At 40.1% G+C, this 27,697-nt stretch overlaps 1 protein-coding gene across 1 annotated transcript in view; it reads right to left on the reverse strand.

Annotated features, from left to right (window-relative positions):
• HIVEP1 (HIVEP zinc finger 1) overlaps positions 1-27,697 on the reverse strand; it is a gene marked incomplete at its 3' end in the record, with an annotated part of 145,737 nt that overhangs the window by 68,033 nt on the left and 50,007 nt on the right. The window contains exon 3 of the mRNA XM_034660196.1: positions 6,807-6,860. Within this exon, the coding sequence (XP_034516087.1) occupies positions 6,807-6,860 (54 nt within the window). The remainder of the gene's footprint in view (positions 1-6,806; positions 6,861-27,697) is intronic.

The raw sequence follows: 27,697 nt of genomic DNA on the forward strand, positions 1-27,697 counted from the left end.
AGCCATCATTAGACATTATATTTGTACTTTTTTTGCTATGGGACAGTTTCATAAGCAGGACTTTCAAAAGACCTGCAGCCATTTTTCATAATTCTACCAGCAATATATAAATATGTGGGAAACAGTTACAGAGTATGCTATGTAGCTAAAGCATTTCATAAAGCAAAGCCCACACACTTTTAGGTGTTAATTAGTGTAAGGTGACTTTTAATTTTGTGATATGTTTACAATGATAGATTTAGTAAGGCCGCAATTACAAGGTATCTGTATAGGGCTCACTGTTAAGAAAACAGTCTATAGGGATTGGAGGGAAGATGACAGAGGAGTAGGGGACTCTATTTCAACTGGTCCCCTGAATTTAGTATCTACCGAACCATTCTGAACACCCATGAAATCAGCCTGAGATGTAAGAACATATATCTGGATCTCTACAAGCAGAAAATCTCGGGCGGTTGCGAGGAATGAAGGGCGGAGCCATGATGCTGCGGGGAGATACAGAAGGGGGAACGAGGGCCATAAGCTGGCGCCGGAGGGTGATGTAAGACTGGAGTGCAAAAGCGTCCGCGCTGGGGACGGGCACAGACTCGTAGACTGGTAGCAGAGGGGAAGGGACTTTAGTGCAGCCCCCTGACAGGATCCAGGAGCTGTGGGTGCACGCGTGTGAACCAGGGCTGCCCGTGGTTTTAGAAGCACAAAGGACAGAGACGTGCCTGGCCTCGGGACTGTCCTCTGGGAGAGCAGCTGTGGGGTGCACACTTGGGGAGGCTGTGGGTTTTAGCAGAGCAGACAGAAACAGAAAGAGTGTGGCCTGGAGAGCTCAGTGAAGAGCAGACTGTGATTTCGCTGTTCTAGGACAGAGGTTTCAGTGCGTTCACTTCTCCTCTGACTCTCGGAAGAGACGCAGGAAGCCACCAGGGAAAGCCGCCAGAGAATAAAAGCTCAAAAAGCTGGTTTTCACTGAGCAACACCCCCGCCACAGGGGGCAGCAAGCTCCTCCCCCAGAAGACAGGCTGGAAGAACAAGAGGACGACAACCCTAGGGTCTCTATAAAACAGGTGCATCTTGCTTGGGTTGGGTTAATACTTTGGACTCTGTACATTCCCTCAACCATCACCCAACAGAATGACTAAGAGGACGAACCCCCAACAAAGAAAAGAATCAGACATTATGGCCTCTGCCACAGACCTAATGGATATGGATATAAGGCAAGATGTCAGAAATAGACTTCAGAGTAACAATTATGAAGTCGATATCCAGGCTTGAGAAAAATATTAGCAACAGAATTTCTAAGGGCAGAAATAAGATCTAATCAGGCCGAGCTTAAAAATGCTATGAATGAAATGCAGTCTAATGCCGGGGTAAACGAGGCAGAAGAACGAATTAGTGAGCTAGAAGATAAAATGATAGAAAAGAAGGAAACCAGGGAGGCCTGGGAAAAACAGCTTAGACCCCAAGAGATCAGACTAAGAGAAATTAATGATGCCATGAAATGTTCCAATGTCAGAATTATTGGGATCCCTAAGGGGGTGGATAGAGAGAGAAGTCTAGAAGATATATTTGAGCAAATTGTAGCTGAGAACTTCCCTAATCTGGGGAAGGAAACAAGCATTTGTGTCCAAGAGGCAGAAAGGACCCCTCCCAAGATCAAAGAGAACAGACCAATGCCTCGACATATAATAGTAAAACTAGCAAATCTTAGATCCAAAGAAACAATCCTGAATACAGCTAGGGGTAAGAGATTTCTTACATACAGAGGGAGGAACATCTGAATAACCTCAAACCTGTCCACAGAGACCTGGCAAGCCAGAAAGGGCTGGCAAGACATATTCAGGGTAGTAAATGAGAAGAACATGCAGCCAAGGATGCTTTATCCAGCAATGCTGTCATTCAGAATGGATGGAGAGACAAGGAGTTTCCAAGACTGGCAGAAACTGAAAGAATATGTGACCACCAAGACGGCCCTGCAAGAAATATTAAGGGGGGTTCTACAAAAGAAGAAAGACTCCAGGAGTAATATGACCAGCAATTTAGAGACAATTTATAGAAATAGGGATTTCACAGGCAATATGATGGCACTAAAATCATATCTTTCAATAGTCACTCTCAACGTGAATGGCCTAAATGCTCCCATGAAATGGCACAGGGTTGCAGATTGGATAAAAAGACATGACCCATCCATATGCTGTCTACAAGAGACATATTTTAAACTTAAAGATACATCCAGACTGAAAGTGAGGGGATGGAGAACCATTTTTCATGCTAACAGACTTCAAAAGAAAGCTGGTGTAGCAATTCTCATATCAGACAAATTAGATCTTAAGCTAAAGACTGTAGTAAGAGATACAGAGGGACACTATATCATTCTTAAACCGTCTATCCAACAAGGGGATCTAATAATTGGAAATATCTATGCCCTAAACATGGGAGTAGCCAACTACATAAGCCAACTGTTAACCAAAATAAAGAATCATATTGATAATAATACTTTAATAGTAGGAGACCTCAACACTCCACTCTCAGCAACAGACAGATCATCTAAGCAGAAGATCAACAAAGAAACAAGAGCTTTGAATGACACACTGGACCAGATGGACTTCATAGATATATATAGAACATTCCACCGTAAAACAACAGAATACTTATTCTTCTTGAACATACAGGGAACTTTCTCCAGAACAGACCACATACTGGGTCACAAATCAGGTCTCAACTGATACCCAAAAACTGAGATTATTCCCTGCATATTTTCAGACCACATGCTTTGAAACTGGAACTCAATCATAAGAAAAAATTTGGAAGTAATTCAAACACTTGGAAGCTAAAGACCATTCTGTTAAAGAATGTTTGGGTTAACCAGTAAATTAAAGAAGAACTTAAACAATTCATGGAAACCAATGAGAATGAAAACACATCAGTCCAAATCTATGGGATACTGCAAAGGCGGTCCTAAGGGGGAAATACATAGCCATCCAAGCCTCACTCAAAAAAGCAGAAAAATCCCAAATGCACAAGCTAACCTTACACCTAAAAGAACTGGAGAAAGAACAGTAAATAAAACCTAAACCAAGCAGGAGAAGAGAAATAATAAAGATGAGAGCAGAAATCAATGAAATAGAAACCAGAAAAACAGTAGAGCAGATCAACCATACTAGAAGCTGGTTCTTTAAAAGAATTAATAAGATCAATAAACCCCTGGCCAGACTTATCCAAAAGAAAAGAGAAAGGACCCAAATTATTAAAATTATGAATGAAAGGGGAGATATAATGACTGACACCAAGGAAATAGAAACAATTATTAGAAATTATCAACAGGGGCGCCTGGGTGGTGCAGTCGTTAAGCGTCTGCCTTCGGCTCAGGGCGTGATCCCGGCGTTCCGGGATCGAGTCCCACATTGGGCTCCTCCGCTGGGAGCCTGCTTCTTCCTCTCCCACTCTCCCTGCTTGTGTTTCCTCTCTCGCTGGCTGTCTCTCTGTCACATAAATAAATAAAATCTTTAAAAAAAAAAAAGAAATTATCAACAACTATATGCCAATAAATTAAGGAACCTGGGAGAAATGGATACCTTCTTGGAAACCTATAAACTACTAAGACTGAAATAGGAAGAAACTGACAATCTGAATAGACCAATAACCAGTAATGAAATTGAAGCAGTGATAAAAAACAAGAGTCCAGGGCCTGATGGATTCCCTGGGGAATTCTAACAACATTTAAAGAAGAAATAATACCGATTCTCCTGAAGCTGTTCCAAAAAAATAGAAACAGAAGGAAAACTTCCAAACTCGTTCTATGAGGCCAGCATTACCTTGATTCCAAAACCAGGAAAAGACCCCATCAAAAAGGAGAATTACAGACCAATATCCCTAATGAATATGGACGCTAAAATTCTCAACAAGATCCTAGCCAATAGGATTCAATAGTAAATTAAAAGGATTATCCATCGCAACCAGGTGGGATTTATTCCTGGGATGCAAGGGTGGTTCAACATTCACAAATCAATCAATGTGACAGAACACATTAATAATAGAAAAAACAAGAATGATATGATCCTCTCAATTGATGCAGAAAAAGCATTTGACAAAATACAACACCCTTCCCTGATTAAAACTCTTCAGAGTGTAGGGATAGTGGGAACATTCCTCAATTTCATAAAAACCATCTACGAAAAGCCCACAGCAAATATCATTCTCAATGGTGAAAAGCTGAAAGCTTTTCCCTTAAGATCAGGAACACAACAAGGATGGTCACTCTCACCACTATTGTTCAACATACTACTAGAAGTCCTTGCAACAGCAATCAGACAACAAAAAGAAATAAAAGGTATTCAAACTGGCAAAGAAGAAGTCAAACTTTCCGTCTTCACAGACAACATGATACTCTATATGGAAAACCCAAAAGACTTCACCCCCAAAATTGCTAGAACTCATACAGCAGTTCAGCAATGTGGCAGAATACAAAATCAGTGCACAGAAACCAGATGCTTTTCTATACCCTAACAGTGTAACTGAAGAAAGAGAAATTAGGGAATCGATTCCATTTACAATAGCACCAAAACCCACAAAATACCTAGGAATAAACCCAACAAAGGGGTAAAGGATCTGTGCTCTAGAAAGTACAGAACACTTACAAAAGAAATTGAAGAAGACACAAAAAGATGGGAAAACATTCCATGCTCATGGATTGGAAGAATAAACATTGTTAAAATGTCTGTGCTGCCCAGAGCATATCTATACTTTCAACGCCATCCCTATTAAAATACCACTGGCATTTTTCAAAGAGTTGGAACATACAATCCTAAAATTTGTATGGAACCAGAAAAGACCCCAAACTGCCAAGGTAATGTTGAAAAAGAAAAACAAAGCTGGGGGCATCACACTGCCTAATTTCATGCTACGTTACAAAGTGGTGATCACCAAGACAGCATGGTATTGGCACAAAAATAGACACATATATCAATGGAACAGAACAGAGAGCCCAGAAATGGACCCTCAACTCTATGGTCAACTAATCTTCGACAAATCAGGAAAAAACATCCAATGGCAAAAAGACAGTCTCTTCAATAAACGGTGCTGGGAAAATTGGACAGCTATATACAGAAGAATGAAACTCAACCATTCTCTTACACCATACACAAAGATAAAACTCTAAATGGATGAAAGATCTCAATGTGAGACAGGAATCCATCAGAATCCTGGAGGAGAATATAGGCAATAACCTCTTCGACATCAGCCACAGCAACTTCTTTTAGGACACGTCTCCAAAGGCAAGGGAAACAAAAGCAAAAATGAACTTTTGGGACTTCATCAAGATAAAAAGCTTCTGCACAGCAAAGCAAACAGTCAGCAAAGAGGCAACCCATGGAATAGGAGAAGATGTTTGCAAATGACACTACAGATAAAGGGCTGGTATCCAAGATCTATAAAGAACTTTTCAAACTCAACACCCAAAAAACAAACAATCAAGTAAAAAAATGGGCAGAAGACATGAACAGACACTTCTTCAAAGAAGACACACAAATGGCTAACAGACACATGAAAAAATTAGCCATCAGGGAAATACAAATCAAAACAACACTGAGATACCACCTTATACCAGCTAGAATAGCAAAAATTAACAAGGAGCAAACAAATGTTGGAGAGGATGTAGAGAAAGGGGACCCTCTTACACTTTTGGTGGGAATGCAAGTTGGTACAGCCACTTTGTAAAACAATATAGAAGTTCCTTGAAGAGTTAAAAATAGAGCTACCCTATGATCCAGCATTTGCATTACTGGGTATTTACCACAAAGATACAGATGCAGTGAAAAGAAAGGCCACATGTACCCCAATGTTCATAGCAGCAATGTCCACAATAGCCAAACTGTGGAAGGAGCCGAGAAGCCCCTCAACAGATGAAGAGCTAAAGGGACGCCTGGGTGGCTCAGATAGTTAAGTGTCTGCCTTCAGCTCAGGTCATGATCTCAGGGTCCTGGGATTGAGCCCCGCATCGGGTTCCCTGCTCAGCAGGGAGCCTGCTTCTCCCTCTCCCTCTACTGTTTCCCCTGTCCCCCTGCTTGTGCTATCTCGCTCTCTCTGTCAAATAAATAAATAAAATTAAAAAAAAAAAACAGATGAATAGATAAAGAAGATGGGATACACACACATACACACACACACACACACACTGGAATATTACTCAGACATCAGAAAGGATGAATACCCCGCATTTTGCATTGGCATGGATGGAACTGGAGGGGATTATACTAAGTGAAATAAGTCAAGCAGATAAAGACAATTATCATATGGTTTCACTTATATGTGGGACATAAGGAATAACATGGAAAACATCAGGAGAAGAAAGTGAAAACTGAAGGGGGGTGGGAATCAGAGGTGGAGATGAAGCATGAGAGACTATGGACTCCGGCAAACAAACTGAGGGCTCCAGAGGGGAGGGGGTGGGGGGATAGGTTAGCCCGGTGATGGGTATTAAGGACGGCACATATTGCAATGAGCACTGGGTGTTAATACACAAACAATGAATCATGGAACACTACATCAAAAAACTAATGATGTACTGTATGGTGACTAACATAATTTAAAAAAAAAGAAAGAAAGAAAAAAGAAAATGCATAATTTTCAAAGCGGGGCACAAGGAGTATAAGGTGAACTATTGGCAGTGAGGAAAGAAAATGTTAGAAATTCTGTAAGTGTTTATTTTGTCTATAATTTTAACTTACATATTTTTTAATGTATATAAAATAAATATCCATACATTGGATTTATATGCATATAAAAAAATACAGTCTATATTGCAGTTGGGTTTAATTTACCTTTTTTTGACACTTCTGCCCCATTGAGTTCTTTTTGTGCTTCTTCAATTTTGTCTAAGAAAAACAAAGAAATTTTACAAATCAATTCATCATATACAAACAAGAATACAGTAAAACAAACATAGTACTTACAAACATGGTGTCTGAAACATAGTAATAAATATTTATTGAATGAATTATTTGTGAAATAAATATACGTAAACTGTCAAAATAATGATATATTCCCTTATTTTAGAATTGAATTTCTCCTTTCAGTCATGCCTTGGTCACAAGGACCACTTCCAATTAATTAATGTTTCCATAATGCAAATAATGAGTGCATTTCAAATACTGAACTATAGTTAAAAAATGTCAAGTTACCTAATAAAAGCACCTAAAAATAAACCCTTCCTTATGAAGACATACAAATGCCCAACAAGGATTTTATTAGACAGATATAGCAAACACCCACTAGCTTAGAAACAAGTCTAATCCAAGTTCATAGACGGCCTGAGACGTATGCCAAACATGGAAGAACCAGGAAATAAATTAAATGAGGAACCAAAGAGTAGCTTTAGTTAATACCGACCCGTCCTGCCAAGCCTTGGTAACAGGACAGTCACTTTTGAAGTGTGAGGTAGCATACTGCATTAAAGAGATCCTACATCAAAGTAATGACCACAGAACTGTTACACAGGAACCAGTTTTGAAGGATCAGGTGTAACCCGGAAGTAATACCGAACAGGCCCTGGGAGGCTGCCCCAGGAGCGGACAGGAGAGGGAGCCAAGTGTGGGCCCTGAGCCGACAGGTCTTGGATCTGAGGCTCTGAGCACCACTGGGTTTTGTAAAAAAGCACGTGTTCTACCTTGGTTAACAATTAAATTTCATAAGGACGCACTTATTTGATGATCATGACAATAACCAGTTCCAAGTTTAATACTGAGGTCTAAGTGCTCATGGTCACAGAAGCAGCTACGAAATTCCCAGGGAACTATTTTGTACTGAAATGAATACCAACCAGTAATTGTATATATTATACTTAGTCCATAGAAGTATCGTTTAAAAGCTTTCAAAATATTGGTACTTAGTCATTTATGCCTTTGGGCATCTACCACCAGTCCCTAAAATGGTCTCCAATGCTACCCCTACCACCACTGGCTACAGATGAATCTCTAAAATGCATCTTTTCCAAACAAATAAAAGATGCAGATCCCACCACAGGCCCTCTGAACTCTGGTCCACCTGCTGCTTCTCCCGTCAGCCTTGCCGGGAAAGCCAGAAACTCAGAGAACCTCCAATTTACCAATCAAACTTCTTTTAATTGCGTATTGATCCACCCAGCCTACAGTATAAAGGCAAAGTGGGAGCAGCAGAAAAAAGGAGACAAGCTGGTTTGAAATATTAGACACTGACTATCAGCGTTAGTCAAAAATAACTAAATTTTTATCCTGACAAATGCATCCCCACAGCAATGTCCTATTTCTTTGCTGCTCATTATCGGATCCAGAATGAGACGGATGAGGAGTAGAGATAACCCGTAGAAATAATACAGTTTTTCTTATTTATAAATTTTAATTATTTCTCATGAAATGACAAGTGAAATTGGAAACCGTCCTAAAAAAAAACTCCAAAAACAAACAAAAAAAACCTCTTATTAAATGTAGAACATGGATCCTGCTCCAGCAGTAATTTTACTTCAAAGAGAAAAAAATACCAAATCCATGGACGAAATCTATGTTAACATAAATAACAAAAGGGCAAGGGCCACTTTTTAAAAAATAAAATACACTAAGTACATGGGAGACCTTCAAAAATATAAAGAAACAAATCATATATAATTTAAATATATAGTCCTCGAGAAATACAAAAAGGAAAAAATACTGTTAGTTCTATGCCAGCAGTTCATCCAAACTCAAGAACCATAAATATTATATACGTATATATCCCATATATTCATAGTAGTGATGACTGTGCTTAAGAGTTTATGCACGCATAATTTGGCATTATATAATAAAACAACTGTTTATTAATAGAATCGATTGTGGCTCAAAGCAACAAAAACTCAAGATGTAACACATATTTAAAGAACAGCTGCTATTCAGTAATATGGACGTTTGGCCACCTTCTGTTTACACCTTAACATAACAAATTCCTACAAAAATGTCCTCAATTTACATGTGATCACAGAACACTACTCTTTGTTGTTAAATTTTCAATTAAGTTGCCTTTTTCTCTTCCTAATAACAGTGCATAAATCAGAAGAGGTAGGACATCTACTAGGTTAGGGATAAGCATCTACTTAAATGCTTTAACCTAAGGCTCCAGTTCAGTAGGTAAATACAATTTTCAAGGAGAGGGCTTCTAACAGCCAATTTTAAAGGTTTTGCTTCAATTTTTAGAAAAAAGTCCTGTTTATATTTGACCTATGCTTTATGATTCCCCTGGTAAAACAGGGTTCTGCAGAGACACTCCAAAATCACAGAGAAAGTGGTCATACATTGTACGCGCTTAACTGGTTCAGACAAGGCAATTTACTGGTATTTAAAGCAATATTTATCATTTTTTTCACTATGAATCAGAGCAATAAATATATTTTTACATTCTGACCAATTACACATGCGTACTATTATGTGTATACATAATTCAGGAGCAAACTTACCCACACCCCATCCTCTATCTTTTCCTATTAAAAATGAAAAATGCGGCCTTGCCCAGCCAGCTACAGTGATTACAGGACCCACTGCTGGATTCTGAACCCGATATAAGCAGCAGTTCCCTACACATCTTTCTTACCTTTTATTTTTTTACCCTTTTCGCTTTACCAAGGCTAACATTTCCTAGCAATAATATATGACCTCATTATTATAAGCCTTGACTTGGGGAGCTGGGGGTGTTGTTTAGAATGGAATCTCAGATTCGGAGCCATTTCTGTCACCCCCTCCCCAGTGTCACTGTTATCTGAGGTAACAATCTCGCAGAGAACTACACATTCAGAAATAAATTGTAGTTTCTCTGTTGCTGTTGTTCAAGGCTAAAAATGGATATACCCACACCATGTTGGTAAATCTAAAGTGAGTAATGCATTCTTATGTAATGAGTTCTTACTGTATTTAAGATGTAATTCTAATTAATTCAATTTTTACTAAATGTACTTGGAGGTGCTGTCACCTGGGAAAGGCAACATGAATGGATCCATAATCTTTTTTAAGATCCAGAGGGGCCTGTGGCTCTGAAAGAGTAGTAGGCCAGGAGAGAGGAGGGGGTACTAATCCCATAAGACATATTTTGGTTCTGCAACTATTAAAAATTTCCAACTTTTTATAGGTTTTCTTCTCCAATAAAGCACAGAAATTGTCTGTTAATGGTAAAGGCTAGAACAATCTTGTATAATGGCTTACATACTTAAAAACTTTTGTTTGTAAAAAATATATATATAAATAAAAAAACAAAAACTTTTGTTTGTACAAGAAAATGATGCAAAACTATTTTGTTTCCATCATCCATAAATAAAGAAAAAAGTCTCTTTCTTTGTGAAATGTAATCTGAAACCACTGAGCAAAAACCAAAACCAAAACCAAAACCAAGTCCTAGAGCCCGTCAGAAACAACCCTTCTTTTAGGGCTCTGGGAAGAAGACTGAATGATTAAAAACAAACCATTTATAACCATACAGCACTCTTCAAATACAGGTTCCTGGTCAAATTCCTGCTCACCACGTCTACCCTATGGTGAAGCGTGGGGCCTCCCTCCGCACCACCTTCAAGAGCCTCAGGATGCAAGACAGCACAGCTTTGGGGACCAACCCACGGAGTCCTTGGGATTTGATTCAACCAAAGCTGTGTTTTTATTGTGCTGAATGCCTACCCTGTGTCAGGTACAATAGGAGGAACTAGAGATAGGAAAACAAAACAGAATGGCTTTCCTGGAGGGGCATGCAGATTGCTCTCTCCTTTCAACGATCGCTTTAATATCAATTTCAAGGTAAACGTGAAGTCCAAATTCCACCGTGTGGCTAACAAGGTCCTCCTCCGCCTCCCTCCTGTCCCTGATGCCTCCGCCGTTCCTGCTTCAGCCCCACCTAACCGCAGTCTCCATCAGATTCCACACCGTCCCTTCTGGAGGTGGCATCCTTTCAAGATTTGCCTCTTCCTGTCACTCCCTTCTCTGTGCCACCACCAAACCTTGCACGTGGAACCCTGTGTCTCTGTAGCGACACAGCTCAGGATCACTAGTCCTGGTGACACTAAGACGGACCCGCGTGATTTGCCGATTGGATCAATGGTGACCGTAACCTGCCAAGACAGGGAAGCATCGGTGCATTCTGAAAAAGAGGAGAAGGGATACCTGCACACAGATTTAAAATTGGCATTGGGCGGTTCCACTTAAGAACCCAGCATTTTATCCTCTTTAACATTACAAATGATTTCAACATACGGGAAGCCAGATGGGTACCCTGTAAACGCCTGAATCAACTATTTATTACTCCACTCGATCAATGACAAGTGATTTCTACCGTAATTTTACTAGCTCATCCTTCCCTCCTGCTTTTCGGATCAGCACCTATAACCCCTGCTCTAACACCACAGACTCTCCCCTCTTCGCTGAGCCCTAACAGCACAAAGCAGGAAGGGTCTACTTCCCTAATGAACTGTAAAAGGCACCTCTATTTACTGAAAGAGATACCATCTGATTGAAAAAGGATCACCATATGTGACTGTACTATTTTTACTACTAAATAAGCATAACTCCTACGTCCCCTCATTACCCGTCAGCACAAGCTCCTTACTCTTACCGTTAGCTGCTAGAGCTATTTCAGTAAGACTAAATATGTGACAATGACGTAATGTTAAAAACACATCCAATACCCATAACCATTTATACGTGCGCTTTTAAATGAAAATTATCCTGGTGTTCACTACTAAATCACCTAAGTAAGCCCACCTTTATGTGCCATACATCTTTGTACCTCTGGACCTCTGTCTTCCAGGAAGACGACACTGTACAATGCTGAAAATGATAACCCAGACTAGTAATATTTCAAATTGGAAAACAATGCCTCAAGTAAATAGGAAAAAAAAATCAGGAGACTCAACTGTGTGCTAATGAATTTGAAAATTGTGATTAATTAGTTCCAGAAAACAAAATTACTCAACTTGATCCAGGAAGAGGAAAACTCCACTGGAATAACAACCATGGATGAAATTAAGAAAGTTACCAGAGAGTAACAGAATTACCTTATTTGATTGACTGATTATTTATTTACTTATTTATATATTTATTCATTCATTCATTCATTTATTTAGAGAGAGAGAGGAGTCAGGGTAGGTAGAGATAGGAACAGAATCCTAACCAGGTTCCATGCTCAGTGGGGAGCCCAATGTGGGGCTCAGGGCTCAATCTCACAACCCTGAGATCATGACCTGAGCCGAAATCAAGAGTTGGACGCTTAACCTACTGAGCCACCCAGGCGCCCCTAGAATTACCTTTTTTAAAGGTCTCAGACGGTTTTGTTATCAAATTCTTTCCGATTCTGAAGAGTAAAGCATTTCCTAAACTGTTTCAGAGCACAGGATAACACAAAAGCTGTTCTAAGTCATCTTATAAAGCTGGTATGATCCTGATATCAAAATGTGACCAAAGGGGCAGAAAAATCAATACCACAGGCAAGTTGCATGTGTGAATACTGACTTAACAATCTGTACCAAGAAGTACAGGAGCGGCTGGCTGGCTCAGTCCATAGAGCATGTGGCTCTTCATCCTGGGGTCGTGAGTTCCAAGCCCCACACTGGACACAGAAATCACTTAAAAAATAAAAAAATAATAATAAATTTTTTAAAAGAAGTATATTTAAAGTTTGGAAAGCCACATCCAAGTAGGGTATAAAATAAGAATGCAAAAATATTTCAATATTAGGAAGCACGTTGTTCCAATCTGTAATAGCAATAGGACAAGGGAGAAGGAAAAAAGGAAATTTAAATAATGTGCAGAATGTACTTTACTTAATCACATCTTTTTTTAAAAAAATTTTATTTATTTATTTGACAGAGAGACAGCACACACAAGCAGGGGCAGAGGCAGAGGGAGAAGCAGGGAGCCCGATGTACGGCTCGATCCCAGGACCCTGGGATCATGACCTGAGCAGAAGGCAGAGGCTTAACCTACAGAGCCACCCCCCAGGCATCCCTAAATCACATCTACTGTTAGCGTAAGAACAAAACAAAAAACCAACGAATAAAAAAATCCTCAACAATAAACAGAAATAGGATAGACTTCCACATACTAACCAAGCATTATTCTAATTAACACCCTAAAGCAAAGAAATTGGCCGCTAATCATGTTATCACTTCCTTGAAGAAGCCTTCCCTGACCCGGTCCCCCACCTCTGATCCGTACCCCCAGCATGGTGCTCTCACTCCCAGAGCAGCATTCATTACCGCTAGATTTTCTGGGATCATTTCTAAAACATTAATGTGCAGGGTTCATTCAGTTGGTAATATATTATTAGCTCCCGATGCCAGCCCTAAGGATACACAAAGATGAGCGATCCCACGTGCAGGAACTTTCAGAGGTACACTAGCAATTCTTGCACCTGCTGTAATGGTGTGACTCTAGACGCAGGCGGCTTGGGGAACGCAGAACGGGGAAGCATGGTTGTCCCAGCAAGAGAAGATTCCTGAAACACGTCCACGGAGGAAATACACGGGCTGAATACAAACAGAAAATGAGTGATCCCACTGCGGAGAGAAGATGCGGGCATTCAGGTAGGGGAGCACGAGGAGGTTGGAAAGGCAAAGAAGAAAACCTGACAGAGTGTCAAGAGCTCAGAGCAGTTTGGAAACAAACCTGGAGAGTGCACGTCTTAGGATACGGGATTTGGAAACTACCTTCTTATGTATCTGGCAGTTAAAACCATACCACGGAGTTGGTGGAAGCAAAAACATAACTAGTCTATGAAGTGACTGGCTCACTCTTAATACAGTGATTAAAGTACTGGAAATCTAGACTGAGACCAAAAAAGGAATGGGGCAAGGACCATTCATCACAGTGCTTTTCATACTTGAAAAAAAACTAAATCATCTACAGCACCGGGCATAATGTAGGCATTTAATAAATACCAAATTCCTGAGAAATAATTATGGTACCTCCATATGACAGAATATTATCAAACCATCATATTATAGATTTCTGGAAGGAGGACCTACTGAATCAACAACTACAGAAATGGTAGCCCCAGATTATATAAATGTTAAGAGCTTTGACAAAGGGTTTCAATGGGCCGCCTTCTCTCCAGTTAAGAACCACTGGCGGGGGCGCCTGGGTGGCACAGCAGTTAAGCGTCTGCCTTCGGCTCAGGGCGTGATCCTGGCGTTATGGGATCGGGCCCCACATCAGGCTCCTCCACTGGGAGCCTGCTTCTTCCTCTCCCACTCCCCCTGTTTGTGTTCCCTCTCTCGCTGGCTGTCTCTATCTCTGTCAATAAATAAATAAAATCTTTAAAAAAAAAAAAAAAAAGAACCACTGGCGGGATGACAGGCAGCCCCAACTGTTAAGGAACAGGCAGAGTAATGGAAACCCAAGAAAGAGGCAAAGGGGAAATTTAAAGGAATGGTTGAAAAAAATGAGGAGACGCAGAAATAATTGTGGTCCCAGAGGTCACGAGAACAGTGTTTCACTGTCAAACAGTAGATGATGCAATCAGTAAAGACTGGAAAAAGCTTCCACCCCATTGAGCCATTAGAAGGTCCTGGCGATGCTTCCCAAAGCATGCGGTGGGAGGGGGAGGCTGGAGGGCAAAGGGCTGAGACAGTGACGAGAAGGGAGGTAGAGAAGAGAACAGAGCAGAACTCTCTTTCCAAACACTCAGTGGAGAAGAACAGAGGGAAGTGGGGAGGCAGTGAGAAACACAGGGTCAAGGGAAGGTTGTTTGGTGTGTTTTTCAGAGATGGTATGTCAGGTGAAAAGTCTACTGATAGGAAGGATGAGTTTGAGGGAATGCATATTCAATTGCCTAGATTTTACTGCGCTAAGAGGCACGATTGTCTACAAAGAAAAAGGAGCTTAGTGTTTCTGTAAGGGGTCTTCCAGACTGGCTTAGGTGAGACAAATTATTGATGGGAATGGAAGAGTGGACCGATTTTAAGGACAAATAAAAGCACTGACGGACAGCGACTGGGGATCTGTGAAGTGGAAACCCACAGATGCTGGATGGTGCCAATGCGCACGGCAGTGCTATTTATCCTAGCAAAGTCTGGCAACCTGGATAAAGAAATGGAGAAGGAATGCCAAATTTGGAGTTGTCCAGGGGGAAGGACGAAGAGTTCAGTGAGATGAAGGTACTAGAGGACAGGTCATCTGATCAGCCAAATACACAAGATGGGTAGTGGTTCGGTGGGCAGTGGCTGGGAAGGAACTGAGAAAGAAGACGACGGAAGAACAGAGGGACAGAGAACAGCAGCTGAGAGTTTAAGGCCCACAAATCTGGCTGGAGGTCATGATCGATTTTTGATAAGAGGTTCACAGGTTTGAGAAAGACCCAGAGTTTGGCTACAGGTAAAGCAGGGCAGAGATAAAGGTTAACTGGACATGAACAATCTGCTAATCTAGTATGGTAACGAGTCATGCAACAGCAAAGATCAGGAACGAAATATACCATAAGAAAACTCCAACTGTGAAATGCCTAGCCTTGCTACACTTTTACACGTACATAAAGGTATACCTTTATAGATTTTGCAAAATTGTTTGTTTACCCTTCTCGGAAAGCATGTTTCCATTGTGACACTAAGAAAAACTTAAACGAGTTCAAAGAGAAAAGTAAAGGCTCCGTCACGCTTTTGAAAATATAGATCAACTAAATGCAATGTTTCTTCTGTTAGAAAATCATCTTGGAATGAAAACTGACCACGGAAACAACAACATGTATACACACAGTGAATATGTTATCACTGAACCACCTAAGGCTTTTAAATTATTTTTCGTCTCTTAATAACACATCATCTGGTTTCACTTTACACAGAGTTCCTTAGTCTTCGTCAGCAGAGCTGGGAACTGTGTTAGGTCACACTTTTAATAGTGGGGTAATTATACCTTTTTACCCCTAGAGGGGGCTGGGAAGACTACTGGTTTTCAGAGTTTCAGCACGCCATTTCCTAAGAAGTAAAAAAGCAAAGCAAACTCCCAAAGTCTCCTTCCTACACCTCACAGTTTCAGAACGCACGAGAAGTCCAGCCAAGGAGGTTAGGTTTGATGAAAACCTCCTTCTTCAGATGGCTGCCAAAGCAATGTGGAACCAAGCAGGAGTCCTTAGCGCCAGCCTTCTAGCTCCTGGCTTAGGCTCTTTTATAAGTCACCGAAAACACCAGAACGCCAGCTGTTGCTCATTGATTACTGGAGTCCTTTAAAAATCTGGGTAGGAAGGCTGCAGCCCTTATCAATCAAATCAGCACTGAAAGTTTCCCAGGTGATCCTAATATGCAGCCAAACCTGAAAATCAATGTTCTCTAAATTACAGATCTTGTCAGGTCAAGACAGAAAATTGTGTAAAACCCAAGGAGTTAGGGGGAAAAGTCTTATCAGCTTGCTCCTCGGAGCCACTTTTTATCAAGTAACAGGGACAGGGGCAGCAAGGGCATCTGCGTTACGGCAGCAGCTGCTGCTGTTGGTGGAGACCAGGGAAGATAAGGGAGGGAAAGCTTCATTGATGCTTCATGGCTACCGATGTCCAATTCCAGTGCGTTGCTAACACGCAAAGTCAGAGCAGACGTTCTAAACAAGCATTACATCACAGACAGATCGGCTATTTATTACCAATATGAGCCCTAAACTAGGAAATAAATTTCCAGCTAAAAAACATGTGCTTGAAAATACGAAAACTATTTACACATAATAAGCTCCTGGGTCAAGATGCTAAAAACTGACATGGATCAAGACAGTTCTAATAATCACATCAAAATACGTGGCCCATTTTGGTTCAGATATTATTATTAGAGTATGACAACACTGGTTTCCTCTTCCCACTTGATGATTTCTGATGCCATGAAGGGGAGCAGGTAGTCATGGTAACTATGATGAGGAGAGAAAAGATTAGGAAGACAGAGCGTTCTTACCCTGAGAGGCTAAATGCCAGGTTCCACTGAACTTGAGTTACTAACCCAGTAATGGATTCACACACGTATACATACATGTGTGCGCCCCCGTGCATACACGCATACACACACAGACACACACACACACCAAATTCAGGGGTAAGCCTGTACATTAGATATGGTTGAGAGAGACCCAAGAGGCAAGGATCTCAAAGTCTGAAGAGAACTCTTCTGGCTTTTCAGGCTGGCTGTCTCATCCCTAGTCAGCAATAACATATACAGTTTTCCCTATGATTTTTTAAAGGCCTCATAAAAAAAATTTAAAAAGAAGAGAAAAAGAAAGAAAGGAAGGAAGAAAGGAAAAGAAAAGAAAAGAAAAGAAAAGAAAAGAAAAGAAAAGAAAAGAAAAGAAAAGAAAAGAAAAAGAAAAAAGAAAGAACGAAAACAAAACGAAGGACTTAAATGCAGGGTGTTGCTATGATCTAGGGCACAGAAACGAAGTACAGTGAGCTCTATCTGTGGGAAGGCAGGCTGCCCACCTTCTCTGTGCCTGGGGGCTCTTCTTGGGACAGCCTCCTTAACTCTCACTGGAAGCCCACTCACCACTCTTTTCCTCACCAGGAAACAGTTAATGCTCACAGTAGGCCCAGAACTATGGTAACTGTACCATCAGGTGGGGTAAATAACAGTCTGATATTTCAGATTTCTGGTTCCAATGGTTCCATCTCGGGATCTCCAATTACTACAGATACAAATCAATCGATATTCTCTAAGAAGTGGGGAAAAAGGAGGGAGGGGGTAAGGGTAAAGACTAGAAAAGTGAGGGCAGAAGGAAAACAATATTAGAAATAAGTGCCCAAACCCCCTTTGGGTAGATGAAGAGTATTTAGAGACTCACAAGTCTGAACAGGAAGTACAACTACATTTCTTTTAGAATTCTAACTGGATGAAATGTCAGGGTGGCGTAAGGAATACTTTGATATTTTAGTTTTCTACTACATATCTGGCAAAGAGCTATGACATGTGGTCTTCCCAGCTACCTGCCACTGGATTTCTCACCACTGTGTTGGCCACTTCTGCCCACGGAGGTCCCACTCACGTGTTTGGATGTTATGGCTGCAGGGGCTCGAGCCCTGGGCTAGTAGTTGATACCCAGCATCCCTTCAGCAAGACTCAACTCTACAGAAAGACAAACTCCAAGATATGTATGCCATATTGAAGAGACTCTGAAAAGGCTTCTCTCAGTATGACATCAAGTAGTCAACTACATTGGAATGAAAAAAGAAACAAGAACTTTTTTTGCTTATATGCAAACCACAGATTTAGCAGACACAACACAGTCATCATCTAATGCATAGGTATGGCCACCTCTCATGGTTGTATTTAAAGTAATTTTACCTGATTTTGTCTTTTATTTTCTTGTGAAAAGGAGAGACAGAGAAATTAACATGTGAATATTTTGCATGAAACACATTATTGCCTCAAGGAATGCTGACATTGGGGTGCCTGGGTGGGTCAGATGATTAACCATCTGCTTTCAACTCAGGTCCTGATCTCAGAGTCTTGGGATGGAGCTCTGTGTCGGGGCTCCCTGCTTAGCAGAGTGTGATTCTGCCCCTTCCCCTGCTTGTGCTCCCTCTCGTGCTCTCTCTCACGCTCTCTCAAATAAATAAAATCTTTAAAAACAAATAAATAAAACTTCCACATTCAAAAGTTTAAAAAAGAAAAAAAAGAAGCCTAATTAAAAAAAAAACTAATAAAAGATTACCAAAGTATTATTAATGTATTAGTTCAAATAATACTCATAAGAAATGATATATAACAGTGTTAAGTAAATGAAGCAAATTATCTACAGGCCCAAAACACAGTGGGCATTCAAGAAAGGTCGCTGCCCCCAGAAAGAATCAGAGCCAACAGGAAATTAAATAATTTCGGAACTACCACTAGGAGTCAGGTTTGTACACACCAAAGCTGAAAAAGATAACAAAAAGAAAAGAAAATGATTTCCAGAAATTTGCTATCCGGTGTTCTTAATTCCTTTGGGTGTGGCAGGGGGAGGATAAAAACTTAAAGATGAGAAATCTTTCCAAAGTCAAAAAAACAAAAAACAAAACCCAAGGAGTAAAACAGTGTATATAGTATACTTCCATCTGTGTCAGAATATAAAAATGAATGTGTGTGTGTCTAAGTGTGTGTGTGTGTGTGTGTGTGTGTGTGTGTGTTATGGAAGGATACATAGTGCTGCTGGTGTTTATAGCCACCTCTGAGGAAAGGGGTCCCATAAGAAAGACCCATATTTCACTGTATTTTTTAATGTCCTTTCTGTTTCATTCAGTTAACAGTGTGAGATTTACTTAAGTCCTGAAATTTAAAGAAAAATATATGGTACAAGAATAAAACAGTATTTCAACTACATAAAATAACTACTGTTAGCATATTGGCACATCAGATTCCAGGTTATTTTCTCACATACACACACACACACACACACACACACACACACACTCTTTTTAAATTAAATGACATAAGACATAAGAACTATATAGACATACTATCTTTTTTTTTTAATTGGAGTATCTTCATCCTACTCCAATCTTGATCCATCACTTTTTCAATTTTTTTCAAAAAAAAAAAAGGAAAAAGCTACTTACTTAAAAAAAATTCAAAATGTCTCTATTAAAAAAAATCCTACAACCACTGTGCACTCTCTCCTAGACAGCGACACACACACACACACACACACACACACTTTTGCATAGGGACTCCAGGGACCCTAAACCCAGGTTAAGAACTTCTGACACAGACCTAATCTACACTACTACTATTCTTTTGCATTCTAAAGTGAGCATTCCAAGGTATATTTTCACAGTGATAAAACCATGTTTTCATTTTTTCAGTTGTTAAATTACTCCCCAAATAATTTAACAATGCAGCTCTTACTAGTACAAACTATTCTTACACAGCCACATGAAAAGGGGGAAAAACGGGTAATTGTAATAAATAATCCGTTCTTTTTCTTAGTTTACCAGTCCCGTTATATTTAATAACTCTTTATAGAGCAGAGTAGACAGGAAAGGAAAAAAAAATCACCGATCACTGCTCTCAGTACATCAGGCCTTGTGCTTGGCACAGTACATTTCATTTCATCCTTAGAATCTACCCTGTGCAAAGCTTTGATCTAGATACAGTATCTTCCCTTTGGAGCCCAGGCTCTAGTGGAGATGGAAATACGTTAATCAAGTCGGATATATTAATGTATCAGTATCTATAACATATAGTAAAACGTGATAACCTCACAATAGCAAAAGGAAGAAAGGACATGAAGCAAGACTCCATAGTACATGCCCAAATCATACTCCAACAGCATGCAGTGGAGAGTACTGTGTGGTGAGCTCTCCATCAGCTCACCTACGACCAGCTGCCAGGCAACCTGGGACACCCAACTCACGAACCAAAAGAATTAGAGGACTATCTTATTCCTCCACTCTGCCAACTTGGAAGGCTTCCCAGAGTCTCTTAATCCTTTGAACAATCACCTTACTTATATTATAAAAATCTTCCATTGATAGCAGGACTATATTATCTACTCATTTAGGATTTCTGGCTTCTGGTAACGTCAGAGTGGCTTAAAGGAGACTAACTCCCCTCTCAATACAATAAAGGTATGTATGAGGTATTAAATAAAAAACAAAAACAATTTTTTGGTTAAAAAAAATAAAATAAAATAAAATAAAAGGAAAGTACTAGAGAGTAACCAAAAGCAGGCAGAAATCGGATGGGATCTGACCTTGGAAGGGTAAGAAGCAAACAACGTTAAAATTCATTTTTCAGTGGCCATTTCCTGAGGGGCAATCACCAGTCTGTGAAGAGCATGGGTGGGGCAGACAGCACCAGTCACACTGGGCTGAGGAGACAGAGGTAGAGTTTGGAGCGGCTACAACAGTTGGACACTGAGGGTGGGGGAAATCCCGGAGGGAGCCTCAGAGAAGAGTCTGGAATCTGTGAACAAGCCCCCTCAAATCCTTGGCTGACTCCTGAACTGCTTGTGTGGAGGGTAAGACCTCAAAGAACCTAAGGGAAAGCAACCCAAGGCCAGGCTGAAAGAACCAAGCAAATTAACAGCAGCAGCTATCAGTATGAATACAGGAGACACCGAACTTGGAATTCAAGTCCTGCCACATTAGAAGGTCCAGGTGAACACCTTGTATTTCCAAGGAAATCTCAGAAGGCCATGCCTTAGGATTAACATCGCATCCTGGACTCAGGGCAAATCAAAGAGACCTACTCTGAAAAGCCTCCACAAGTTTCAGAAGAACTGAGAGTAACTTAACTGTCTGCGAGCACAAAACTCGACAATCTTCACGATCAAGATGACAGAATCCAGACCTCTAAAACGTATCAACCACACTGTTCTCTATACAACAAAACATTATGAGGAAGGTGAATCACGCAACGGCTACAGACAGAGAAGTTAGGAAGAAGAATTAGACCTACAGATAACAAAAATGTTGTAATTAGCAGACAAAAATTTAACTATTAACATGACAAAAGTTACAGAAAAGAGATGAATCTTGTAAAGGACAGAATTTCAGAACATATATAAAAACTCTAAAAACAGTGGAAATAATATCAAGAAAAATGCAACATCTGAAAAAAATTCACTGGATGGTATTAAGAACAGATGAAACGCTACAGCAGAAAAAAAAGTGAACTTGAAGACAAGTCAAAGGAAATTATCTAAACTGAAGCAGAGAGGGAAAAAACTGAAAAATAACATAATTTCAACACTCCATGGAACAGTATGAAGTAATCCAACATATACGTAACTAATGTCCCAGAAGGAGAGCAGAAAAAACTGGGAAGAAATAATAACCGAAGAAGTAAGAGTTGAATTGTTCCCAAATTTGACTAAACCATCAAGCTAGAGATCCAAGAAGCTCAGTGAACCTCAAGGAGGATGAACACAAAGAGAATGACACATAGGCATGTCCTAGTACAACTGCACAATATGGGGAGGGGGGAGGGGGTGGCAACAGATTTGTAAAATGCTGAAGAGATGGTGCACCTGGGTGGCTCAGTCAGCTAAGCATCCATCTCTTGATTTCAACTCAGGTCACAAACTCAGGGTCGGGGGATTGAGCCCCACGTCCGGCTTGCTCTGGGTGTGGAACCTGCTTGGGATTCTCTCTCTCCCTCTGCCCTCCAACCCCCATCCCCGGCTGTCTCTCTGTCTCTCTCTCTCAACTAAATAAATAAATAGCAAAGTGCTGAAGAGAAAAAAATGTCAAATTAGAATACTAGGTTTGGCAAAATTATCCTTCAAAAATGAAAGAAAGTAAAGATATTTTCAGATGAACAAAAGTTGAGAAAATTTGTTACTAATATAAGCAATGCTAAAAGTGGTGATTTAAGTTGCAGGGAAATAATAACAGATAAAAATATGTCTCTGTAGCAGGGGCCAGCAAACTGTGGTTCATTAAGTCAAATGTAGACCACAACCAGTTTTTGTAAGGCCTGCGCACTATTTTAAACGTCAAAAAAACAAAACAAACAAGAAAATAAGTGGGAGGAGGACAAGAAGACTATGTAATGGAAAATATATGAGGCTACAAAGCCTAAAATATTTATTATCTGGTCCTTTCCAAAAAAATCTGCAAACCCGTGATTTATACAAAAGAAGCAGACAGAGGGAGGGAAGAAGAGAGACAGGACAAATAAAAGACCATATTTCTCTTTTCTACAATTCTTTAAGACAAACTGACCATTAAAGCAAAAAACAAAAACCAAAACCAAAACCAAAAAACAAAAAACCCACTATATTATAGCGTTTCTAATATACACAGAAGTAAAATATAGGACAAAAAAATTTACTCATCTCAAAATGCCCCCAGGCCCAAGGTCATCCCAAAGTAATGAACTCATATAAATCTGAATTTTAATACCTTCAAGTTATTTCATATTATATCAAAGTCTTAAACACTAGATTGAAATGATTATCTTTTTAAAAACACAAAACTTCCCAACCTATGTTCTGGTACACATTTCAAACAGCAAGCACATATGAGCTACGACGATCTTTTGAAAAACTGAGAGTATTCTCTCTTTGTAAATAAATAACAAATTATTTCATTCTATTAAGTACTGACAGAGTGTGAGCTCAAATAATTCTAGGGGAGGGAAGAGCATGAAGAAAGCAGGAATAAGTACACGGCATGTGAGGCACCACAAGTAGGTGTGGCCGGGCAGAAAGTAAATATGCAGGGTGAAAGGAGAATGTGGTGAAAAGTTAACATATCAGGAAAGTAATCAGAGAGTCTCAAATGACATGGAAGGCTCAGGTTTGCTGGCTGGGTGGCTGACGGAGCCACATGATGTGTCAGAGGCAAATGACCTGCTTTCCCCCACATGTCTCCACGCCCAGTCGTGTACACAGAGGACGGAGTTAGCATTCTACTCACGCTTAGGAATCCGGCGATCAATGACCAAATGAACAGATGCATAAAGAACCAAAAATGGTTTATTTGGGATGGGAAGTCCATTTGTAGACATGATAATGAGTTTGGAACATGAGCCTGAGGGGATAAGGGCTTATTCCAGAGGAGATACTTGAAGGGAAGCTAAACAGAACTCTACTGACTGGTCAGGGCTGGACATCCAGACTTGGAATTAGGAGTCTGGACTTCATGCTTACTTTAAAAGATTCTGGTGTTTTAGCATATTTAGTCACTAGAGAGAACTGAAAGTACTGTGCTCTCATACTATTTCAAATACATATTCTATAAATCACACTATTGTGAGTGAGAAAATTGAAAAAAATCAGCAATAAACTGACAAAGACACTGAAAGGCATGGACAAAAGGATGGGAATCGATGGCAACCTAAAATCCAGGAGGTTTGGGTGGAGGCAAATTTTGTCAGTAGTCAGCTCCCTAGTAGATGTTTTCCTGCTAGTATGGCTTTTGCTTTCAATTTCAGTCCATAACTCCAGGGATTTGGGCAATGACTTGGTGAAGTATGAGAATCCCAAATTTAAAACACATCAGAGGTTCAGACCATACATTATATAATTCAGTTTTTTTGCTTTTAGATAATCAGTTTTTTAAAAATGATGCTGTCATGTCTGCATAAACATTTCTGAAAAACTGACAAAGAAATTAGTATGAGTGGGTGCCTCTTAGTATAAGGATAAAGAACAGGGGCAAGAGAAGGGAGAAAAGATAATTTTTTTTTATTGTACATGCTTCTGTACTAGCTGCTCTTTAAAAAAAAACTAAGTGTATGCATTATTCATAATGAAGATGTATTACTTACTTATTTACATATCTATGCATGTATAAAGATATATTTATGTACTTGTGTATAAGTGTGGGTAGCCAAATCAAAAACAGAACTTGAATGCCTCAATTCTCTAAGAGTATGTAGGTACTTACTAGCTTAAAAAATTCATATACTATGTATATTACATATGCACATGTATTAAATAAATACACATGTGCTCAGATTTTGTTTCAGTATTCTCACTTAAATTATTATTCCATGTTTCCAAAGTCATTGATGCCTCCTTGCAAACTGAGGATACGTTAACATTTACTGAATGGCAGTAATACCATTGTAAGTATTGCAACACAGCATTCTTTATACTTCCCTTTAACTTATTCAACACGTTAGGCAAAATATTCAGAGGTCAGATAACAAGTCTGTTTTTCACCTCAAAATAGTCCAATTTGCATCCTTGCCAAAGGGTAATTCCCTCACCAGCAAGAATCAGAAGGTAAAAGGATATGAATAATTGTAAGTAGGTGGTAGAGGGGAGAGAAATAAGGCGAAAACAGACAAAGTCTAACAATTTTAGTCATCAACTATAGATACAATCTTTAAGGGGGAATTAAGAGTCAAAATAAACCAAAATACCCTAACATTTTGTAGTTTATGAAGACCAAGTTGGGGCCACCATGTACTCCTGCAATCCTAACACCCTCCATGGCCCTACCAGAGCAGTCGGCTCATTGTACTGTGAATAATGGCTTGCTTGAAGTTGGCTTCCTCACTAGCCCAGTGGCCTGTGAGGGCAGAGACCAGGTAGGCGCTCATTAGTCCTGAGTCCCAAGCACAGTGCTGGAGACACAGCAGGTCAACTGCCCAATCATCTGGACGCTGGCATCAGACAAATGCCGTAAATCCTAACTGTTCTGTACTGTATAAAGCTACTCGTAAGAATTAAAAATTTGATAACCACAAGGAAAGTAACCTTACAAAATTTCCAAACTTTGGATTAGCTACATCTTTTAAACAATCCTTAACTATCTTCTGTGCTACAAGTGAATAAATGGTCTAGACTAGTAAAGTAACTTTCCACTCAAGAAATCATATGACAAAAGTTCCCGAACTTTTCACTGTGTCACAGAGATAGAGATGGAATATGTAAAATACAATTATTTCCGGTTACTAATATTCTATGCCATAATTTTTAATGTGAAAGGTTATTAACTTCTGAGTGATTTAGGTCATTACAACACAAAATGCTAAGGAAGTGCAAAAATGCACAGGTGGTGGGGTCTGTGGGACCTGCAGAGTAACGGCCAATCATCAACTCGAGTTAGCTTTTGATTAGTGGCCAACACACTCAGAGAGACATTCCCTAAATTGATTTTGAAATGAGTAATACTTACAAAATACATCATCAAATCCACTGGTTACATTAAATTATATTTTGGGAAAAATAAACTCAAATGATTGTTTGAGGCTAAATAGCCTGAATGGTCAAATAACAGTTCTCACAGTTTTGTATATTTGTGTATGTAGATGTGCGTAACGGATGATGTGTGTTTGTATTAGATATATGTTGTTATACATATTACCTTATTTGAAATATACCCACATGCCATCACATGCATACATGCCTATGTCCTCTAGTAGTCATCACTGTTACTGAGTAACATCTCATATAAGATAATGATAGCATTGGGCCTTTCATACACTGAAGTGGCTCTGAATCAGTATGTACTTATTTTTATTTTTTTAAGATATTTATTTATTTATTTATTTATTTATTTATTTGAGAGAGAGAGAGAGCATGCATGAGAAAGGGTGAGGGGCAGGGGGAGAGGGAGTAGGGAGCCTGACCCTGGGCTCAATCCCAAGACCCTAAAATCATGAACCCAGCCAAAGGCAAACATTTAACCCTACCCAGGTGCCCCCTGAATCAGTATTTATGATAAATTTTGCAATGTATAAAATTCCCAATCCAAATCTTTATAATGCAATTTCTCTCTCTCTCCCACACACACACACACACACACACACACACACACACACACAGAGACAACTCATAGCCTTTAAGCAATCATCACAATTGAAACAATGAACAAATGTCATTTTTTTTCACAAAGGAAGTACTTGGCTAACTCCCACACTTGCAAGGACTCTGGCCAAAAATAACAGTAATTAGGCTTGTAACTTCGTATGTATGGATCTAATCTAGTCAAGCCAAAAATAGCTTTTTAGTCATTTATCAAGTGTTGTCACTTGCTTTAGAGGCCACTGCATTATACAGACCCAGGTAGGCAAATCATGGTGAAAACACACTAAAATATAACTAAACTTAAGAAAATTTATAGCTCTTTGCAGTTATAATATTGCAGCACATGAGAGATCACCATGATATAATTACCTAGGACAGCTAATAAGGTTAATAATTCTTCAAACTCTCTAAAACATGTTAAATAAACTAGCAAAAATAGGATTAACACATATACATTTCTTAGTACCAATGGAGACATCATAAGTCACCTGTTCCAACCCATCATTAGAATCCCTGCTCTTGAAAACCCTCCTCTCGAATGAGCAACCCTGCCTTGTGGCGATGGCCACAATACCCACAGCTTGCCCTTCCCCCTCCACTGCTGCTAACGCGTGTGTGTTCCTTCGGAGAACTGCCTCCCGATGTTTCTCTTACACCTGCCTGGAAGCCCTCACCCTCCCTCAGAGCCTACTGGGGAAAAGCAATCAATAACAGGAAAATCTAGGTGCTAGACTACTGGGGAAAAGCAATCAATAACAGGAAAATCTAGGTGCTAGACACTGTTCTAAGGACTGTTCTAAGGACTGCACGTGCACAAACCCATTCCACCCTCATAGAAAACCCACCCAGGAGGAAGGAACTGCCCTTGACCTCAACTCTACAGGAGCGAACTGAGGCACGCAGAAGCCGACTTCATAGCGATCATGCGGGAAAGTTCCAGGTTTGAATCCCGGCAGTCTCCAGAACGTGCCCTTCTTAACCCTATACTTCTGTTCCCCTATACTGCCCTTGACACGACTGGACTCTATCTGCGCACGTCAAAATGGCGTCCTGCCTCAGCTGGCACGGCTTCATCCTCCTTCACGCTTGGGCCAGAATACCGCAGGCTCTCGCAGCCCCTTGCTGAGCCCCAAGGGGGGCACTCTAGCACGCACTAACACTAACTACCCCCACTCCTCTCGCATTAAGTACCTGTGGGTCAGGTTGCTTCTTTCATGCTTGTATCAAATCATGCTCAAATCACCTTGGCCCCCAGGATTTATCCAGACCTCACCCATGTGTCATGACCAAGCTTCATCTGACTCTCAGAAACTTCTAATAAATCCAGCAAAGAAAGTGTCTTCCCTTCCTGTACATCCCACTGAACTTGATTTATTCCGTACTACTGTCCGTAATGAAGTATCTCTTCAATGGTATTCAGTTGTATCCCATTTGCCCATTATTATTAGCAGTCTCATTTATTCCTTAAATTCTCTATCACATGGAAGCCTCTTTTCCATCTCTGCGATTGTTAGGCTACCTGCAGAGAG

This window comes from Ailuropoda melanoleuca, chromosome 5 (assembly GCF_002007445.2).
Source record: "Ailuropoda melanoleuca isolate Jingjing chromosome 5, ASM200744v2, whole genome shotgun sequence".
Lineage (NCBI taxonomy): Eukaryota > Metazoa > Chordata > Mammalia > Carnivora > Ursidae > Ailuropoda > Ailuropoda melanoleuca.